This window comes from Cuculus canorus, chromosome 25 (genome assembly GCF_017976375.1).
Source record: "Cuculus canorus isolate bCucCan1 chromosome 25, bCucCan1.pri, whole genome shotgun sequence".
Lineage (NCBI taxonomy): Eukaryota > Metazoa > Chordata > Aves > Cuculiformes > Cuculidae > Cuculus > Cuculus canorus.
Window position 1 is genome coordinate 5,134,150 of NC_071425.1, and position 18,775 is coordinate 5,152,924.

The window sequence follows — 18,775 nt, forward strand, 5'->3', positions numbered from 1 at the left end:
AGCAGGACCAGATTCCTGCAGCACTATAGGCTCAGCTCCCATTTCAGGGCTGGTTTGAGTTATGGGATAATACTAATGCCCAACGAGGCGTTACCAGAGTACGGCACAGAGCACAGGTCCTCCTCGGTTCCATACGTCCTCCACTGTGAACCACGCGCCTGGTCCCCTCTGTCCAAGGACGAATTGCCCGGGCGGGCGTTGAGATGCTGGGAGAGCTGTTCCCCGAGGCCGCGGCAGCTCCAGCGCATGTTGACCGACTCACGGTCGCACTCGTAGGTGGCCAAGGGGTGCAGCCCCGCCGTGGCATTGCCCCCGTGCCACGACACCCCCAGGCACTGCATGGCGCCCACGTTGAAGAGGCGATTTCGTGAGACCCATTTCCACTGCTGGGCTGGGACGCTGGCGTTGCAGCCCTTGGCGAGTCTCACCAGCGAGTCCTTTGTCTCCAGGCAGCCCTGAGCACCCGTGTGATAGATGAGGAAGACTTTGGAGTCTGGGGAAAAAATAAACCAGAGGGAAAGGGTTAAAGCATGGCTGGAGATTCAGCATCTTGCCAGGCAGCAGCCAGAGCATCCTCGCTCCCTTTCCATGCACATTAAGTTTTGGGGTGCATCTTTGTGGATAAAACCTGGATAAACCAGTAAATCCGGGACATGACACTGGGATACGTTGCTCCAGCTGACGTGCCATTTTTAAAAGACCCTTTATTTCTCCAAATCCATGTTTCCAGCATCCAGCACGCAAGGAACCACCACTTCCCTGGGGAAATAACCCCAGGGTTTGCCCTGATGCTTGTCCTTGGGGTGATGGGCTCCGGGCAGGGCGACTGGATGGGTGTTTGCACTCATGAAGCCTCATGTTTGTATCACAAACGGTGTGACCAGCAGGGCCAGGGAGGGGATTCTCCCTCTGTACTCGGCACTGGTGAGACCGCACCTCGAGTACTGTGTTCAGTTCTGGGCCCCTCACCACAAGAAGGATGTTGAGGCTCTGGAGTGTGTCCAGAGAAGAGCAACGAAGCTGGTGAGGGGCTGGAGAACAAGGGTTACGAGGAGCGGCTGAGAGAGCTGGGGGTGTTCAGCCTGGAGAAGAGGAGGCTGAGGAGAGACCTTATTGCTCTCTACAACTGCCTGAAAGGAGGTTGTGGAGAGGAGGGAGCTGGGCTCTTCTCCCAAGTGACAGAGGACAGGACAAGGGGGAATGGCCTGAAGCTCCGCCAGGGGAGGGTCAGGTTGGATATCAGAAAAAAATCCTTCACGGAGTCATGGGGCACTGGAACAGCTGCCCAGGGAGGGGGTGGAGTCGCCTTCCCTGGAGGTGTTTAAGGAACGGGTGGATGAAGTGCTGAGGGACATGGTTTAGGGAGTGTTAGCAATGGTTGGACTCGATGATCCAATGGGTCCTTTCCAACCTTGTGATTCTATGATTCTATGATTCTGTCTTCCCCATGGAGCACAAGCAAGCACTTTTCAGGCCTTGGAGCCGGTGCACAGAGCTCATCTGCTCTAACAGCATCATCAGAGCTGTTCAAAAGCAAGCTCCCATCAGCAGCACCTGGCTGTGGCATTCCGAGCAATGAGTCCCATGCCGGCGCCGAAGGAGACTGTGCCAATGGCTTCAGCACTGGCCATCTGCTCCACACGGAAAAAAAAACAGCAGGGAAATTGCACATCCGTCATTTTTATGTGTATTTGGGGACCTGCTAAAAAAAAAACCGGCAGAGAAAACAAGGACTTCAGGAGAAAATCTCCCATTGCATGAACAAGGCGTGATGGAAAACGCCTGCACGCAGCCGCGGCTCCTGCAGGCACAACCCAAACCCCCGCAAATCCAAAACGTCATGTCGAGACGCTCCGAAATCCAGCCCAGGCGTTGGGAGGCAGGAGCAGAGCGAAGGGAATTGCTGCCAGCAGATAAAGCGCTTGGCCGAGCTGTGGAGCGAAGAAAGGCTGATCTCAACCCCGCCTGGACGCAAGTCCCACAGTCCTGCCCACTGCGACAGCCCAGCCCTGCGCCCCCAATTCCTCAACCCTCAGCATCACCGAGGGCCACCCCAGCACCGAAATCCATCTCAAAACCTGGATAAACCAGTAAATCCGGGTCATGACACTGGGATACATTGCTCCAGCTGACGTGTCATTTTTTAAAAGACCTTTTATTTCTCCAAATCCACGTTTCTAGGATTCCAGTCTTAGGTTGGAACTGGATGATCTTTAAGGTCCCTTCCAACAGCAGGGCCAGGGAGGGGATTCTCCCTCTGTACTCAGCACTGGTGAGACCGCACCTCGAGTACTGTGTTCAGTTCTGGGCCCCTCACCACAAGAAGGATGTTGAGGCTCTGGAGTGTGTCCAGAGAAGAGCAACAAAGCTGCTGAGGGGCTGGAGAACAAGGGTTACGAGGAGCGGCTGAGAGAGCTGGGGGTGTTCAGCCTGGAGAAGAGGAGGCTGAGGGGAGACCTTATTGCTCTCTACAACTGCCTGAAAGGAGGTTGTGGAGAGGAGGGAGCTGGGCTCTTCTCCCCAGTGACAGGGGACAGGACAAGGGGGAATGGCCTCAAGCTGCACCAGGGGAGGGTCAGGTTGGATATCAGAAAAAAATTCTTCACAGTAAGAGTCATGGGGCACTGGAACAGCTGCCCAGGGAGGGGGTCGAGTCGCCTTCCCTGGAGGTGTTTAAGGAACGGGTGGATGAAGTGCTGAGGGACATGGTTTAAGGAGTGTTAGGAACGGTTGGACTCCATGATCCAATGGGTCCTTTCCAACCTTGTGATTCTGTGATTCTGTGATTCTGTGATTCCAACCCTAACTAGTCTATGATTCTATGGTTCTATGATTCTATGGTTCTATGATTCTACGATTCTACGATTCTACGATTCTATGATTCTATGAGTCTATGATTCTATGATTCTAAGCTGAAAAGAAGGGCAGCTGCCCCTTTGCCCCAACGCCCCAGCAAAAAGCTGCCCAAAACAGCTCATCAACAAACCTACTTTTGTTGGGTTTGGGTTTTTTTTGTTTTGTTTTATAAGCCACTCATTTTCTTTCCCCCGTGAGTCAAAGCGAACTCACGGGCTCCGTTATATTTAGCTTTGGTTTGCTTTGGGTTTTTGCCACTGAATGAATTTTTTGGGCTGAAAAGGTTTTCATTTCCTATTCCCCTGCAACCTCACCCTGCCCCAGCTATGTTGTTACAGGCGGCTCCAGCACATTCGAGCAACAAACAGCTCGGCTCAGCGAACTTTCCTGACTTGGAAAAAAGAAATGGAAGAAGGAGGACACCCCCATTTCATTTCAGAGCTTCGGTATCTAACTGGCTCCAGAAAAGAAATGATGTAAAAAGCCCATTCCCCAGCTGGGCAGACGGTAACGATGATCCCAAATAAATTAAAGTGAAGCTTGTTCGCATGGAGATCTCCAGGGAGTGGATTCTGCGCACGTGCAAGAGGAAAAAAGCAGCATCTGCTGGAATGGGTCCAGAGGAGGCCACGAAGATGATCCAAGGGCTGGAGCACCTCTGCTCTGAGGACAGGCTGAGAGGGTTGGGGTTGTTCAGCCTGGAGAAGAGAAGGCTCCGGGGAGACCTTAGAGCAGCTTCCAGGACTGAAAGGGGCTCCAGGAAAGCTGGAGAAGGACTTTTTCCAGGGGCCTGGAGTGATAGGATAATGAGGAATGGTTTTAAATTGAAAAGGGGCAAGATTTAGATTAAACATTAGGAAGAAATTCTTCATGCTGAGGGTGGGGAGGCCCTGGCTTGGGTTGCCCAGAGCAGTGGTGGCTGCCCCATCCCTGGAGGGGTTCAAGGCCAGGTTGGATGGGGCTTGGAGCAACCGGATCCAGTGGGAGGTGTCCCTGCCCATGGCAGGGGGTGGGACTGGATGGGCTTTAAGGTCCCTTCCAACTCAAAACATTCCATAATTCTACAACTGGAAGAAGAAGGGTTTAATTTCTCAGAAAATATTTTTCAAATCATGGCAAGGGAAAAATTAAAAATCAGCAAAAGTTCCGACAAGGCTGATTTTAGCTGCCGGAAGCTCAGGTCCCTAACGCTGGTGTTTGCCCAACTTGAGTTGGCTTGATCCTGACCTGGACATCAAGAGATCAGCTCATCCCCCCACCAAACACCCATCTCACGTGCTGGCATCAGCGCCAGCATCACCCATCGCTCTCTCCATCCCATATACATGGGTGCAACCCACCACCAGCACCGGGGTTGGGGGCTTTTAGGCACTTCTGAGGTGATGCAGCATCAGTGCCGTGATCTACTGGACCCCAGTACCAGCGCTCGGGCAGGATGAAGCCTCCCTGGGGCACAGGCTGATGCCAGAATACTTCACAAGAAGCACCTTTTCTACCCTGTATAGAAAAACCCGCTGTACCACGAGCACCGCAGTGGCTGTTAGCATCACGGATCAGGAACAGGACAACCTCCTCCTCTTACCTGGTACCCTGGCTTAGTGAGAAAAAATTAATAGTCCATTGGAAAAGCCCCAGAGCCAGGTCTAAGAGTCAGTGTCGGGGTGCTCAGCACCACGCAAGGGCAACGCTCGACAGCAGCCATGCAGTGGCATCGTGCTCAGAGGAAGCTTTCCAGACTGGAAGGGGCAGCCCCGGGGCCAGAAAAGCATAAAATATCATTTTACTCTAAAAAGAGAAGAGCTGGAGGTAGGAAATTATAGGCTACGGGGTTTGGGCTGCGTCGCGGGTAGCTCAGCCCACGGCCACTTTGCCTGAAGCAGGCAAAAAAGACCAAATATGCTCCTCCAGGTTATAAGATGAATACGGAACTGTTGGAACGGGTCCAGAGGAGGTCATGAAGATGATCCGAGGGCTGGAGCACCTCTGCTATGAGGACAGGCTGAGAGAGTGTTGTTCACCCTGGAGAAGAGGTGCTCCAAGGAGAACTCAGAGCAGCTTCCAGTGCTGAAAAGGGCTCCAGGAAAGCTGGGGAGGAACTTCTTTCAAGGGCCTGGAGTGATAGGACGAGAGGGAACGGCTTTAAGTTGGAAGGGGAAAGATTTAGATTAGACATTAGGAAGAAACTCTTCCCAATGAAGGTGGGGAGGCCCTGGCCCAGGTTGCCCAGAGCAGTGGTGGCTGCCCCATCCCTGGAGGGGTTCCAGGCCAGGTTGGATGGGGCTTGGAGCAACTGGATCCAGTGGGAGGTGTCCCTGCTCATGTCAGGGGGTTGGAATTGGATGGGCTTTAAGGTCCCTTCCAACACAAACCGTTCTATGATTCTATGATTCTCACTGACTCCTGGAGGAATGGGAAGGCTTCAGCACCAGCTCAGCCCTCGCACCTCCCCAGTGCTTCCATCTTCTCCCCTCGCAAACACTGCTGTGCACTGCCGGCACGGAGCTGCTCCCAGCGAGGCTGGAGCCAGGGGAGACAATCAACACAAGTAAAGCACATGCTGTGTTTCACCTAAACTATGTTTTTCTGTATCTGGGGCTGACTTGACCCCCACGGCACCCGCCACAGCGTTTGAACAGGCAAAGGAGCCTTTAGCTTCCCTGTCTCCAGCCTCTGAGCATGACCAAACCCGATGAGCTTCAACACCTTTGGAGGAAACGGCTCCCCAGGGACCAGCAGTCTTTTTTCTGTGTGGTGCCCCATCTCTCTGCCAAATTCAGGCTCTTCCCAACCATTTCTCAGCTTCTGCTTGTGGAGAAACCTCTGAAACACGGCCAGAGCGCCGAGCAACCAGCCTGGCCGCAGCCGGCTCCGGCTCCAACAAGGCTCAGCACCAAAACCAAGCACACGAGTGAACTCTCCCTGCTCTCACTCAGCTGCCAAAGAATGGCATGGATGCAGAGTTGGGTGGGATAGGGCCAATTTGCATCACTGAATTCCTTCTCTCAACCTGGCATCCTGCAGAGCTAAACCAACCCTTGCAGGAGGCAGCATCCCAGCAGGACTGGGGGTGTCCCTGACCTTCCCAGAGCCCCTTCTTCTGCACTGCTCTCCACAGCCACCGCACACCTACAGGAGACTCCGTTCAGAGATGCTTCTTGGGTTTTTGCACCCATCTGCAAACTCGAGCGCCAGGACTCGAGTCCAAACCCGGACTCTAAACTCCATCAGCAGATCTTCCCAATTGTCCACCAGCTACAGAAACCCAACCATGGCAAAACCCTGCCAGATCCTCCTCCCGGCCCAAAGAGGAGCTGCCTGCACACCCCACGCCTCTCCCTCCTGACTCCTACATCTTCCAAGCACGGCCAACTCCGAGCAGCTCTGCTCCATCATATCCCCCTCTTTCTCCTCCTCCTCCTCCTCTGTGGAGGAGCTGTGAAAGCGAAGCAAAAACCCACACTTTCAGCACGGACTCTGTCGTGTTCCAGACACGCAGAGACCTGGATGCTGCCTCCAGCTTACTGGTAGAGCATGGAAACCAAGTGGTGCTACGAGGCAGCGTGACGGTGAGGACAGCAGGGAGCTGGGGCTGTGGGTGAGACGCTCTCCTCTCCCATAGGGAAAAGATTGGGACACTCACGCTCCAGCACAGTGGGGAAAAAACGGGCCTTTGGCACCGGTGACTGAGTGCTGCCGAGATGGAGAAGCTGTGACCCTTTTGGGCAGCCCACAAGGGAGTTTTTACACCCTCTGCTTGGCTTCAGATTCTCTCCTTTTTTTAATTAAAAAAAGCAAGATTTTAGCCAGCAGAAAATCTGAATTGAAGGGAATTCAGTTCAACCCTATCCACAACAGCTTTCCCACCCTGCGGCAAATAAGGAAAGCTTCGCAACCTGCAATTTTAGGGAACGTGGGTGGCACCGGATGAGAGAGGCAACAGGGGACATGAAGGCCGTTGGTGGCAGTAGACGTAGAACGCATTGTGGCACAAGCACCACCCTGCCCCAAGCGCATCCCAGCCTGGCCACCCACACCGGCACCCAGAGCATCCCTGCTCCCTTGCATTTGTCACCCTTCCATCACCCGCAACAGATGCGGGAGCAAATTCAAGAGGACTGAAGCTGCAGCTGGATCCTGGTTCCAGTTATCCTCGGCTGAAGTGGCTGCAGGGATCTGCTCATAATTTCATCTGACCGCAGCCAAAAGTGAAAGCTGGCACCAGGATGGCACTGCCACTCCACTTCTGTGCCTGCAAACCCCGCCACCCCCTTGGCACCTCGAGGCTCATCGGAGCAGCAACTGATAGCAGAGCCCTTCATGCACACCTGGGGCTGCGCTGGGGCTCAGCCTCATCCTGCAGATGCCCTTCATGCAGCTCTGGGGCTGCGCTGGAGCTCAGCCTCATCCTGCAGATGCCCTTCATGCAGCTCTGGGGCTGCACTGGGGCTCAGCCTCATCCTGCAGATGCCCTTCATGCAGCTCTGGGGCTGCGCTGGGGCTCAGTCTCATCCTGCAGATGCCCTTCATGCAGCTCTGGGGCTGTGCTGGAGCTCAGCCTCATCCTGCAGATGCCCTTCATGCAGCTCTGGGGCTGTGCTGGAGCTCAGCCTCATCCTGCAGATGCCCTTCATGCAGCTCTGGGGCTGTGCTGGGGCTCAGCCTCATCCTGCAGCCGCCCTTCATGCAGCTCTGGGGCTGTGCTGGGGCTCAGCCTCATCCTGCAGCCGCCCTTCATGCAGCTCTGGGGCTGCACTGGGGCTCAGCCTCATCCTGCAGCCACCCCGGCAAAAGTGCTCCCTCCCTGGTGCTCACACTCAGGATAACCCTTTATTTGGGGTGTCCCAAAAAACCCAGCTCCAAGCCCACTTGTAGGGGAGGCTGAGCATGCACAATCTCCTCCTCGAGGGTTTCTGAGCCGCAGACTTGGTTTGCTCCTAACCAGCTGGCAGAGGCAGCAAACCCTCAGAGCGTGACGTGGTGCCACAGCAACAAACCAGGCTCCATCAGCGATCCAAGACTCAGGAACTCCCTCGGGGCTGCAGACCCCCTTGCAAGAAAAGCAAGCCTGCTAATGAACACCTTAATTCAGATTTGTGAGCCCGTGATATCCTGCAGGAAGAAACCCACGCTTCGCTTGCAAACTGCTTTCAACCTGAGCCTCCTGGTTTCACGTGCTCTCACCCAGCAGAGATCAGGGCACGGCAGCCTCAAGCCACCTGCTCCAAACCACTGTTTTTTCAGTCTGTTATTGGTGCTCGAGGGCAAGCAGTGGCTCCAAAACCCACACCAAAGCCACACTGCGCCGAGGAGGAAAGGCTGTGGGAAGTGGCTGCTCGTTCCCAGTAAACAAGGTGGGGACGCACCAGGTTTGAGGGGAAGATGAGCAACAGAGGAGCAAAATCCTTTGGAATAAGAAACAGTAGAAAAAGAGGCAAAAAGTGTTGCTGGTTGCATAGAGGAGAGGGGTTCAGCAGAGAGAGCCACCCTCTGCCAGGCTCAGCCTGCACAGCCCCGCAGCAACAGAGGGAACTCCCAGTATGGGGAGAGACCCAGCTTGAAAATTCACCTTTTGGTGATGTTTGGGACTGCAGGACCCCCGGGCTGCACCCCAGCACTGAGCCCAGCTGCCTCCACTGATAGATGCTGCAGGAGCACAGAAAAGCCCCAGTTCCATCTTCAATTCTTCCAGCAAAGCCTGGCGTTGCCTGCATCCGCAGCCCCAGCAGGCAGTGCAGGCGCGGCTGATGCCAGCCTTGAGGTCACGGCATGGAGAAAAGCAAAAGCATTGGCCGCTGCCATAAAGAGTAGCAAATTTTGGCCCAAGGAAGGAGTCTGTGTATCCCTCCAAGTTCTGGGAATAAGAAAAGCAGCAGCTGTACCCGTGGGAGCTCCCCACAGCAGAGCTGGAGCATCCCTGCTGCCTTTGGGCACGGGGTCCAAGAGCAGCCCCAGCCCACAGGGAGGGCACCACTGTTCTACCTCCTCCCAGGCTGCTTCCGAGCATCGATAAATGCTATGCAATCCCTTAAAAAGGAGCTTTAAATTTTTTAAGGAAAAGCAAAAGGGAAGGAAATGCAGACACGGCATCAGCAGCCTCGAGGCATGCCGCGAACTTCTGGAGGCACCAGCAGGGCTTTGGTCTGCTTGAGAGCCAGTGGCAGACACCAATCCACCAACTTCCAATGCTCCTAAATCAGTGGTTTGCATCAAAACAGTGATGCTGCCCAACACCCCAGAGGCTCGCCCTGGCCCCGAACATCCCCGGGGCTTGGCTGGGGCCAGACTCAGCCAGGAGCAGCTCCGCTGGTCCAAGCCAAACTCCAGAATAAAAGGGGGGGGTTGTTGTTTTGGTTCTTAAAAAACAAACCTCAAAGAATAAGAAGCAGAAGTCTTGTTACAAGAAAGACAGTCAAGCTCCCGATAGCCTCGTTGGGGGTGTGAAGCACCAGGAGCTGCAGTTGGAGCTTCTCTTGGCTCACCCAGCAGCACAGAGAGAAGACGCCGTTTACATGGTAGGAGTTGTACGACACGAGCTCCCTACTTGGCTGTGACCACGAAGGCTACCTACCAGCCTGCTGCCTCATACCGGTCTTGGATGGGGTCCATGTACCCCATTTCAGCCTCTCCGCAGACATTTCAAGTCCATTCTCCCCACACCTCATCCGGGGTGCTGAGAAATAAACATTTTCAATGGAGGATGCTCACCCCTGGGCAGCTCAAGAGACTCGCTCACAGCCATGACAGGGGACAAGCGAGCCAAGAGCCCCAGCATCCACCCTCCTCCGGGCCCCAAAAAAGGATGAAAGGACACAAATTTTCCCCAAGTTTCCCTCATACCCTCTCCAGGCTCCAGCCCCGCGGTGGCTGCGCACATCCAGAGGTGAAAGCCCCAGGTTTGCCAACGCCCTGGGAATACAGCGAGAGGAAGACAGTGCTTCCTTGTCCAGAGAAGTGGTGGCTGCCCCATCCCTGGAGGTGTTCAAGGCCAGGCTGGATGGAGCCTTGAGCAGCCTGATCCAGTGGGATCAGTCCCCTGGCAAGGGGGTGGAACTGGATGATCTTTAAGGTCCCTTCCGACCCAAACCATTCCATGATTCTATGATCCGTATGATTCTATGCGCTCCTGCTGGGATGCAGAAGTACGATGGACCCACCAAAATCACAATGGGGAGTGGTGAAGCGTGGAGCCCCCTTGGCTGCTCCCAGCCAGATGATCCCTCCTGGGACGCAGTGGCCGGGCTCCTCACGAATGCTTGTCCCACACACATCTTCTCACCCACCCACAAAATCCTGGGACTGATTTGCTCCCAATTTTCTCACCCTGACGCATCGCCCACCAGCAGCATTGGACCCCCCTGGCCAGTAAATCCATGGCCACATCCAAAGGGCGCGATACGACGTGTGGGACAGCCCCAATGTGTCCCCATTGACGTGGTTTCAGCAGAGTTGGCTGAAAACCACTAACTTTTTCAACACTACTAAAGAAACTCCCAAAAATGAAGTTAAAGAAAAAGAAAAAAGATCCAGAGATGTTTCTCCCATTGTTTCTCCAGCGCCGTTGCTGATATTAACATCCCAAGCGGTATCAGCGGCTCAGGACAGGGGATCCCCCTTTTTCAACAAGACCAACCACATTTGCACAGCAAGGATCAGTCCCCGCTGTCCCACAGCTTTTGGTTTTAAATGAAAATGATGTTTAACAAAGCTCTTCTCCCTATGTGCTCTTTTCTTGCCCCTTGCCGGGTGCTCCAGGCCAAGACCAAGGTAAACGGGGTTACTCCCTGAAGAGCCCAAAGTCATCATCTCTGGATTCCGGTGGAGGAAAGGCCTCCATCTCCCCATTCCTGGTCTCAACACCATCCTGCAAACATGCTTGTTTATGTGGAAAATCCCATTTATGTCCCTGGTGTGACAGCACAAAGCGCAGCGCAGGATTGAGCTCTCCCAAGGATGGGGATGAAGGGAGCATCATGCTTGAAGAATGCCGCGGACCCCTTGCAAACAGCCAAACCTTCGCTCCGGGGCTAAAGAGTACTCCTAAGAATCCGCAGGGCAATCCACTAATCATTTTCTAATCCTTAATTAATTAAAGCTGGGTCCCGTAAGAAAAAAAAAGCGCATCTGTGTGGCTCTCTTTTGGGCTCGGAGCAATCTTAAGAATGAGAAAAATGTCGATGCTCTGCGGTCTCAGCACAGTTTAAATTAATTAAAATCCTGCTCCTCGGCTGCACGTGAAGACCAAAATTTCACAAATTGCTTAAAAATAAACCTTTTTAAGGGAATTGCTGGGTCAGGATGGGCCAGAGCGGGGCTGTGAGGGTGGCTGCTCCCATTCCCAGAGGGGAATTAGCTGGGTGCGATGGAGCTGAGCAGGGTGGGATGCACGGGACGTGGGCAACGGGCGTTTGCTGCCTTGCTCAGAGCACCCACTGAGGCACTGGAACCCGAGCCTCCCGCTGTGGATTTATCAGCCGGAAAAGATGCTTTAGTAGCCAACAATTATCCCCCCTCAGCAGCCATCTGCTTTGATTTGGGGGCAAAAAGTTTCCCTGGCAAATATTTAAGGAAGACGGAAGGCAGGAGCGCTCCTCTGCCCGCAGGGAAAGGTGCAAAATCCAGCCAGAAATAAAGCCGAGGAAAGAAACTTGCAACGTGGCTTTAACCATCATTGTGACCTCACGCCTGCAAACCCCTTCTTGCGTGCAGGCGAGGGGTCCCGGGGCAGCACCTTCCCATGGCAAAGCCACCGGGGGCCACGGAACCGCTCTGGGGGAAAGAGATGGTTCTGCACCGAAGGCAAAAATCTCTTTGCTTTTCATTCCTGTAATTCTTGCGCAAGCAGCCATCCCTCTCCCCACCGCCGCCTCCTCGTCCCGCCTGGCTGGCTCTGAGGCTGCAAGCGTTCCCCAGCAGGGCTGACACCTCCGTTCCCTTCCCTCCTCCCAAATAATCCAAAGAAGATCAAGTTATGATTCCTCGGAGCTGCATTTGTTGTGTCACAAGCTATTCCCGAGGCAGCTCTGTTGGTTTTACAGGCTGTAAATTCATCCCTGGGTCCCCGTCACCTCCTCTCCGTTTGGTCCCAGCACTGGGCACCAGACACATGGAGAAGCTGATCCAAAGTACCAGCAGGATCCCCTCCCGCCTGTAGCCACAGCAAGACAGGAGCTGCTGCCTCAGTTTCCCCAAGACAAGCGTGAGTGCTTGTGTCACGCTGCAGCAAGAGGGCAACCGGCACCAAATTCCCACCAAGAAGCCACAAACTTCATGCCAAAAGCCCCATTCCAGCCTCCCTGCTGTCCTGGAGGCACGGATTTGGCATGAACCCCTCAAGGATGCAACAGCTCCTTGGGGAAAGCAATGCCATGTGCTGGCCCGCGGCCCCTGCGAGAGCGCCCTCGCAAAGAGCACTCGCTCAAGGACTCTTGGGATCAACCCATCCTCATCCCAAAAGCCCAGCGAGGATCCTTTCGGAGCTGCAAATCCAGCCTGGTGCTGCGGGACCTCGGCTGTGGCGCCTTCATCCCCTGCCCCCTTCGTTCACCGGGGCGATGTTGGGGAGAGCAGTGGGAAAGTGGGAATGAGGGGGGAAGAACTGAGGCGTTCGCACCCACTCGCCGGTGGGATGCTCAGCAGGAGCCGCGCAGCGCCGTGGGCTGCAGGGAGCTCAAAGCCGCCTTGTTCCGCGCCCAACGCCGGCATGGGGTCGGCTGCCACCGCGCTCCATCCGGGACAGAGGTGCCTCTGTCCTCGGGCTCATGCAGACAAGAGGACTCGCCAAATCTGGATCCCACCGACATTTTTTAGGGCAAACCAGCCAGAATCGGTCCTTGCAGGTCGCTGAGCACAGCTCAAACCAAGCAACCCCCTAAAAAGCCACATAAGGAGGAATTCAGGACCTCAAGCAAAGTATGGGGAACTTTAACAGAAATCCAAGTGCAGAAAGTTGGGCGTTCAGACATCTCCAACCAGCAGCAAACCCTGACGCTGCTCTCCTGTACGGGGGTCTCCTTCCCCATCACCTCCTCCTGTCTCCATCTCCCATCTCCCAGAGGAGCGGTTTCTCCCGGTTGTGCTCCTCGGTTCCTGGGTTGGACTCTTCACCCGGACCATCGCCGAGTGGCTTCGCGTCCCAAAGCGATGGTAACGCTGCGGCTGCTCCTTGTGATGAGGGGAGAGGGGTCCTCGCTGGGAGCTGAGGAGCACGGCCAGGAGAAACTGCTCCTCCTCTGAGGGATGGAGAAAGGAGGAGATGGGGAAGGAGACACGAGTACAGGAGAGCAGCACCAGGGGAAAAGAGGGGGGTGGGGGGGGAGAGAAGGGGAGAGGGGGAAAAGAAGGGGAGAGGGGGAAAGAAGGGGGAAAGGGGAGAGGGGGGAAGAAGGGGAGAGGGGGAAAGAAGGGGAGAGGGGGAAAGAAGGGGGAAAGGGGAGAGGGGGAAAGAAGGGGAGAGGGGGAAAGAAGGGGAGAGGGGGAAGAAGGGGAGAGGGGGAAAGAAGGGGAGAGGGGGAAGAAGGGGAGAGGGGAAAAAGGGGGAAAGGGGAAAGGGGGAAAGAAGAGGAGAGGGGGAAGAAGGGGAGAGGGGGAAAGAAGGGGGAAAGGGGAGAGGGGGACAGAAGAGGAGAGGGGGAAGGAAGGGGAGAGGGAAAAGAAGGGGGGAAAAGAAGGGAAGAGGCAGAAAAGAAGGGGGAAGAAGGGGAGGGGGAAAGAAGGGGAGAGGGGGGAAAGAAGGGGAGAGGGGGGAAAGAAGAGGAGGGGGAAAAGAAGAGGAGGGGGGAAAAGAAGGGGAGAGGGGAAAGAAGGGGAGAGGGGGGAAAAAGGGGGAGAGGGGGGAAAGATGGAGGGTGGAGGAGGAAACAGTGCCGTCCTATGCTGCCGCTTCCAAATCTGCTTTGGATTTGCTAAACGTACTCTAATAAAATAGGCCAAGGGTTTACGGTTGTTATTGTTCAGGCAAAAGTAGCAAATACGGCTTTTTTTCAGGGAAAAAAAAAAGAAAGGGAAAAAAAAAAAAGAAGTAGTTTTCTCAATAGGGCAACAAAAGCTGCTCCTGCTTCTGTGCTAGACTATCCTGGGGGAAAAAGTGTCTCAAATGGCAATTCCAGGGGCCATCCCGAGGAGCCTCGGGGCTCTGGCACATGGTTTAAAAGAAAACGGTTTAAAAACACAACCGCTCGAGTTTATGGTGAGAAGTTAGTTCAAAAAAAAAAAAAGAGAAAAGCATCTGCAAACACCCACTGAGGCCCCGATCCCGCGGGGCACTTTTTCTATAGGATTAACCGCCAGGAGATGGGGGGAATGGGGACGGGAGAGGGAGGAAAGCTCCACCGAAGCGCTGCCCTCCCCGCAGAGACAAAAGGCTGGAGCGGGGCTGCGGGACGGCTGCGGCCCCCGGAGCCCTCTGCAATCCCCCCTGGAACCCCCTGAGCCCCTCCTGCAGCCGCGGAAACGTTTCCGCCGTTTGTGCAGACGCTGCGCGTCCGCACGGAGTAATAAAACCGAGAGAAAAAGCGGCGGAACGGGGGGGGGGGGGAAGCGGCGCGGCGAAACGGGAGAAAACAAAACGCGGCGGGACGAAAGGAGAGCGGAGGAGGATGGAGTAAAACAAACAGCGTTAAAAACAAATTAAACATCCCGGGAGGAAATAAAAGGGAAAGAGATAAACCGCGCGGAGCAGACGGGGGGAGGGGGGGAGGCTGGTTTGGAGGAACCCCCACCCCCCCCCGGTTCCATCCCCACCGCCGCCCCTCGGCGCTCGGGGAAGGGCGGGGGGCGCGGTCCCACCTGGGTGCGCAGCGCTGAGCAGCAGCCGGAGGGCGAGCAGGCAGCACAGCGGGGCGAGCGGCGGAGAGAGCGGCCGCGCAGCCACTCGCCCGAACCCCATCCCCGCCGCTGCCCCGAGCCCGGAACGGGAGGGGCCCGAGGAGAGGGGAGGAGAGGGGAGAGAGGGAGGGGGAGAGCAGAGAGAGTGGGGAGAAAGAGAGAGGAGGAGGAGAGAGGGAGGAGGAGAGAGAGGAGGAGGAAAAGAGAGAGGAGGAGGAGAGAGAGGAGGAGGAGTGGGGGAGAAGGGGGAGAGATGGAGGAGGAAGAGTGGGAGAAGAAGAGGAGGAGGAGGGGAAAGGAGGAGGAAGTTGAGAGGGGAGAGGAGGAGGAGTGGGGGCAGAAGAGGAGGAGGAGGAGGAGAGAGAGGAGGAGGGGGAGAAGGGAGAGATGGAGGAGGAAGAGTGGGAGAAAGGAGAGGAGAGGAGAGGAGAGGAGAGGAGAGGAGAGGAGAGGAGAGGAGAGGAGAGGAGAGGAGAGGAGAGGAGAGGAGAGGAGAGGAGAGGAGAGGAGAGGAGAGGAGAGGAGAGGAGAGGAGAGGAGAGGAGGAGGAATGGGGGGAGAGGAGAAAGAGTGGGGAGAAAGGAGGAGGAGGAGAAGGGGGAGAGATGGAGGAGGAAAAGTGGGAGAAGAAGAGGAGAAGGAGAGAGGAGGAGGAAGAGTGGGGGAAGATGAGGAGGAGTGGGGTGAGAGGAGGAGGAGAAGGGAGAGAGATGGAGGAGGAAGAGTGGAGGGAGAGGAGGAGGAGGAGAAAGGAGGAGGAAGGAGAGGGGGGAGAGGAGGAAGGGAGAGAGGCAGGAGGGGGGAGAGGAGGAGAAGAGGAGAGAAAGGGAGGGGAAAGGAGGAGGAGGGGAGGAGAAAGAGTGGGGAGAAAGGAGGAGGAAGGAGGGAGCAGGAGGAGAAGGGGAGAGATGGAGGAGGAAGAGTGGGAGAAGAGGAGTAGGAGGAGAGAGGAGGAGGGAGAGGAGGAGAAAGAGGAGGAGGGGGAGGAAGAGTCGGGGGAGAAGAGGACGAGAGAAAGGAGGAGGAGGAGGGAGAGGAGAAAGAGCGGGGAGAAAGGAGGAGGAGAAGGGGAGAGATGGAGGAGGAAGAGTGGGAGAAGAGGAGGAGGAGAAGAGAGAGAAGGAGGGGGGAGAGGAGGAAGAGGAGGAGGGAGAGGAGAAAGAGGGGGGAGAAAGGAGGAGGAAGGAGAGGAGATGGAGGAGAAAGGAGGAGAAGGGGAGAGATGGAGGAGGAAGCATGGGGGAGAGGAGGAAGAAAACGAGGAGGGAGAGGAGAAAGAGTGAGAAGAAAGGAGGAGGAGGAAGGAGAGAGGAGGAGAAGGGGGAGAGATAGAGGAGGAAGAGTGGGGGAGAGAAGGAGGAGAAGAGGGGGAGAGACTGAGGAGGAAGACCTGGGGGAGAAGAGGAGAAAGAGTGGGAGGAGTAGGAAGGGGAGAGAAAGGAGGAAGATGAAGGGGGAGAGGAGGAGGAGAGGGGAGAGAGGAGGAGGGAGGGGAGGGGAGAGAGAGGATGGTGGAGAGGAGGAGGAGGGAGAAGAAGAGGAGGGAGGGGAGAGGAGGAGAAGGGGAGAGCGGAGGAGGAAGAGCGGGGGTAGAAGAGGAGGAGAAGGGGGAGAGGAGGAAGAATAGGGAGAGAAGGAGGAAGAGTGGGGGAGAGGAGGAGGAGAGGGGAGAGAAGTGGGGTGTAGAGGAAGCACAGAAGGGGGAGGGAGAGAAGAAGGAGGAGAAGGAAGGAGTGAAGGAAGAGAGGGAGGGTTAGGAGGGGTGAGGGAGAGAAGGAGGAGGAGGGAGGAGAGAGAGGAGAAGCACCGAAAAGAGACAGGGAGGGGAGAAAGAGGGGGAAAAAAAGTTAAATGCAATAAATTAAAGGAAAAAAAAGAAAAGCCCAAAGTGTGTTTGCCGGCCCCAGACACTGCGTCAGCCCCGGCCGCTGCCCGGCTGGGGGGAAGCCAAAAGTGGGGGTGTGAGCGGGGATGGGGGGGTACAGCAATGTGGGGGCTCTGTGCCCAGAGGTGGGGACAGGGCTGGAGTGATGGGGGGCTGGAAGTGATAGTGGGATTTGGGGGTGATGGAGTTTGAGGGTGATGGGGGGATTTGGAGGTTATGGTTAGGTTTGGGGTGATGGGGGGGATTGGGATGATTGTAGGGTTCAGGGGTGATGGTGGGGTTGGAGGCAAAGGTGGGGTTCAGGGGTGATGGTGGGGTTGGAGGCAAAGGTGGAGTTCAGGGGTGATGGTGGAGTTTGGAGGCAAATGTGGGGTTTGGGGGCGATGGTGGGGTTTGGAGGCAAAGGTGGGGTTCTGGGGTGATGGTGGAGTTCGGAGGCAAATGTGGGGTTTGGGGGTGATGGTGGGGTTTGAAGGCAAATGTGGGGTTTGGGAGTGATGGTGGGGTTTGGAGGCAAAGGTGGGGTTCTGGGGTGATGGTGGGGTTCGGGGTTGAAGCAGGGGGTGCAGGAGCAGCTCGCAGCCTGGCTGCTGCATCCCCACAACCCCCCGGGGCAGGCTGTCCCCCCTGCCCCCCCAGCACCCCCGATGCCCCCGCAGCGAGGCCGTGGGTGCGTGGGAGATGCCCTCAGCGCCTGCTGTGCCACGAGCCAACGGTCTCTCCCTGCCTGGGACCCCAGCGTGGGAGTCCCGCGCCGGCGGCCAGAGGAGCTGCCGTGTGCTTTGGGTTGACTCGGGATGTTTGAAGGGTTTATTTCATCCCAAGTACAGCATTGCCGAGTCAGCCCGGACGATTCCTCCTCCCTCCAACCCCGGGATGTAGAGCTGGGCAGCTCTTGTCTCGTTTGTGCGGTGGATGCTGAGGTCGGACACAGCTCGTTGCACCTTCCACGTGCCCTGTGTGGAGAGCAGAAAAGATCACAGAATCATAGAATCACTGGGTTGGAAAGGACCCACTGGATCATCGAGTCCAACCATCCTCCCGCCGTGGGGCTGCTCCAGCTTCCCGGTGCTCTGCTGAGGAGTGTGGGGTGAAAAGCATCCCATGGTACCCGATGGGGATTTATCCCGTATCCAAGAGCTGAATAGAAAAGGATGCTAAAAGCTTTTAAGTATTTTTTTATCTTCTTCCTTTTACACCTCCCCTCTGGCTACCCAGACCCCCAACGCCACGCGAAGAAGGAGCCGTACATGGAAAATGCTGGAAATCAGTGTTTCCCCAGCTTTGCACAGCCGTGGGGCTGTGGGTTTCCACGCGAGGAGCCACACAAGTGCTGCGGATTCCTTCCCGAGGGGTTTTCTTCTGTGCTAAAAGCGTTTTCAGGCCTCCCACACTACCAGAACTAAAGCAGCGCAGCCGCTCCCCTCCTCCCGGACGTCTGGCCGGGGGCAACAGGTGAGATGAGGCACCTGGAGGGGATTCTGCATCCCAGTTGGCTTCAACCAAATCAAAGCCCAAAATCCAAAGTCGAGGGACTCTGGAGGGGATTCTGCTGCTCTCTTCCGCTCTTGTGAGACCAAACCTGGAAAATTGTGTCCAGTTCTGCTGTCCCCAACGTTAAGAAGGATGTGGAACTGTTGGAACAGGTCCAGAGGAGGCCACGGAGATGATCCGAGGGCTGAAGCACCTCTGCTGCGAGAAGAGGCTGAGAGAGTTGGGGTTGTTCAGCCTGGAGAAGAGAAGGCTCTGAGGAGACCTTAAAGCAGCTTCCAGTGCTGAAAGGGGATCCAGGAAAGCTGGGGAGGGGCTCTGGATCAGGGAGAGCAGGGACAGGATGAGGGGGAACGGTTTGAAGGTGAAAGAGAGGAGATTGAGATGAGATCTTAGGGAGAAATGTTCTGCTGTGAGGGTGGGGAGGCCCTGGCCCAGGTTGCCCAAAGCAGTGGTGGCTGCCCCATCCCTGGAGGTGTTCAAGGCCAGGTTGGATGGGGCTTGGAGCAACCGGATCCAGTGGGAGGTGTCCCTGCCCATGGCACGGGGTGGGACTGTGTGGGCTTTGAGGTCCCTTCAAACCCAAACCATTCCATGATTCTATGATATATCCACAGTGCCGACCCCCTGAGAGCATCCCTGAGGGTGTGGGAGCCTTATCATAGAATCCTAGAATCACCAGGTTGGAAAGGACCCACTGGATCATCGAGTCCAACCATT

General features: G+C 55.9%; 1 protein-coding gene across 1 annotated transcript in view; it reads right to left on the reverse strand.

Annotated features, from left to right (window-relative positions):
- Positions 1–14,830, reverse strand: part of MRC2 (mannose receptor C type 2) — a 31,270-nt gene extending 16,440 nt beyond the window's left edge. The window contains exons 1-2 of the mRNA XM_054088498.1: positions 14,641–14,830; positions 95–493 (exon numbers count right to left, since the gene is read on the reverse strand). Coding sequence (XP_053944473.1) covers positions 95–493; positions 14,641–14,740 — 499 coding nt within the window. The 5' untranslated portion in view covers positions 14,741–14,830. The remainder of the gene's footprint in view (positions 1–94; positions 494–14,640) is intronic.
- Positions 14,831–18,775: the final 3,945 nt, after the last annotated feature.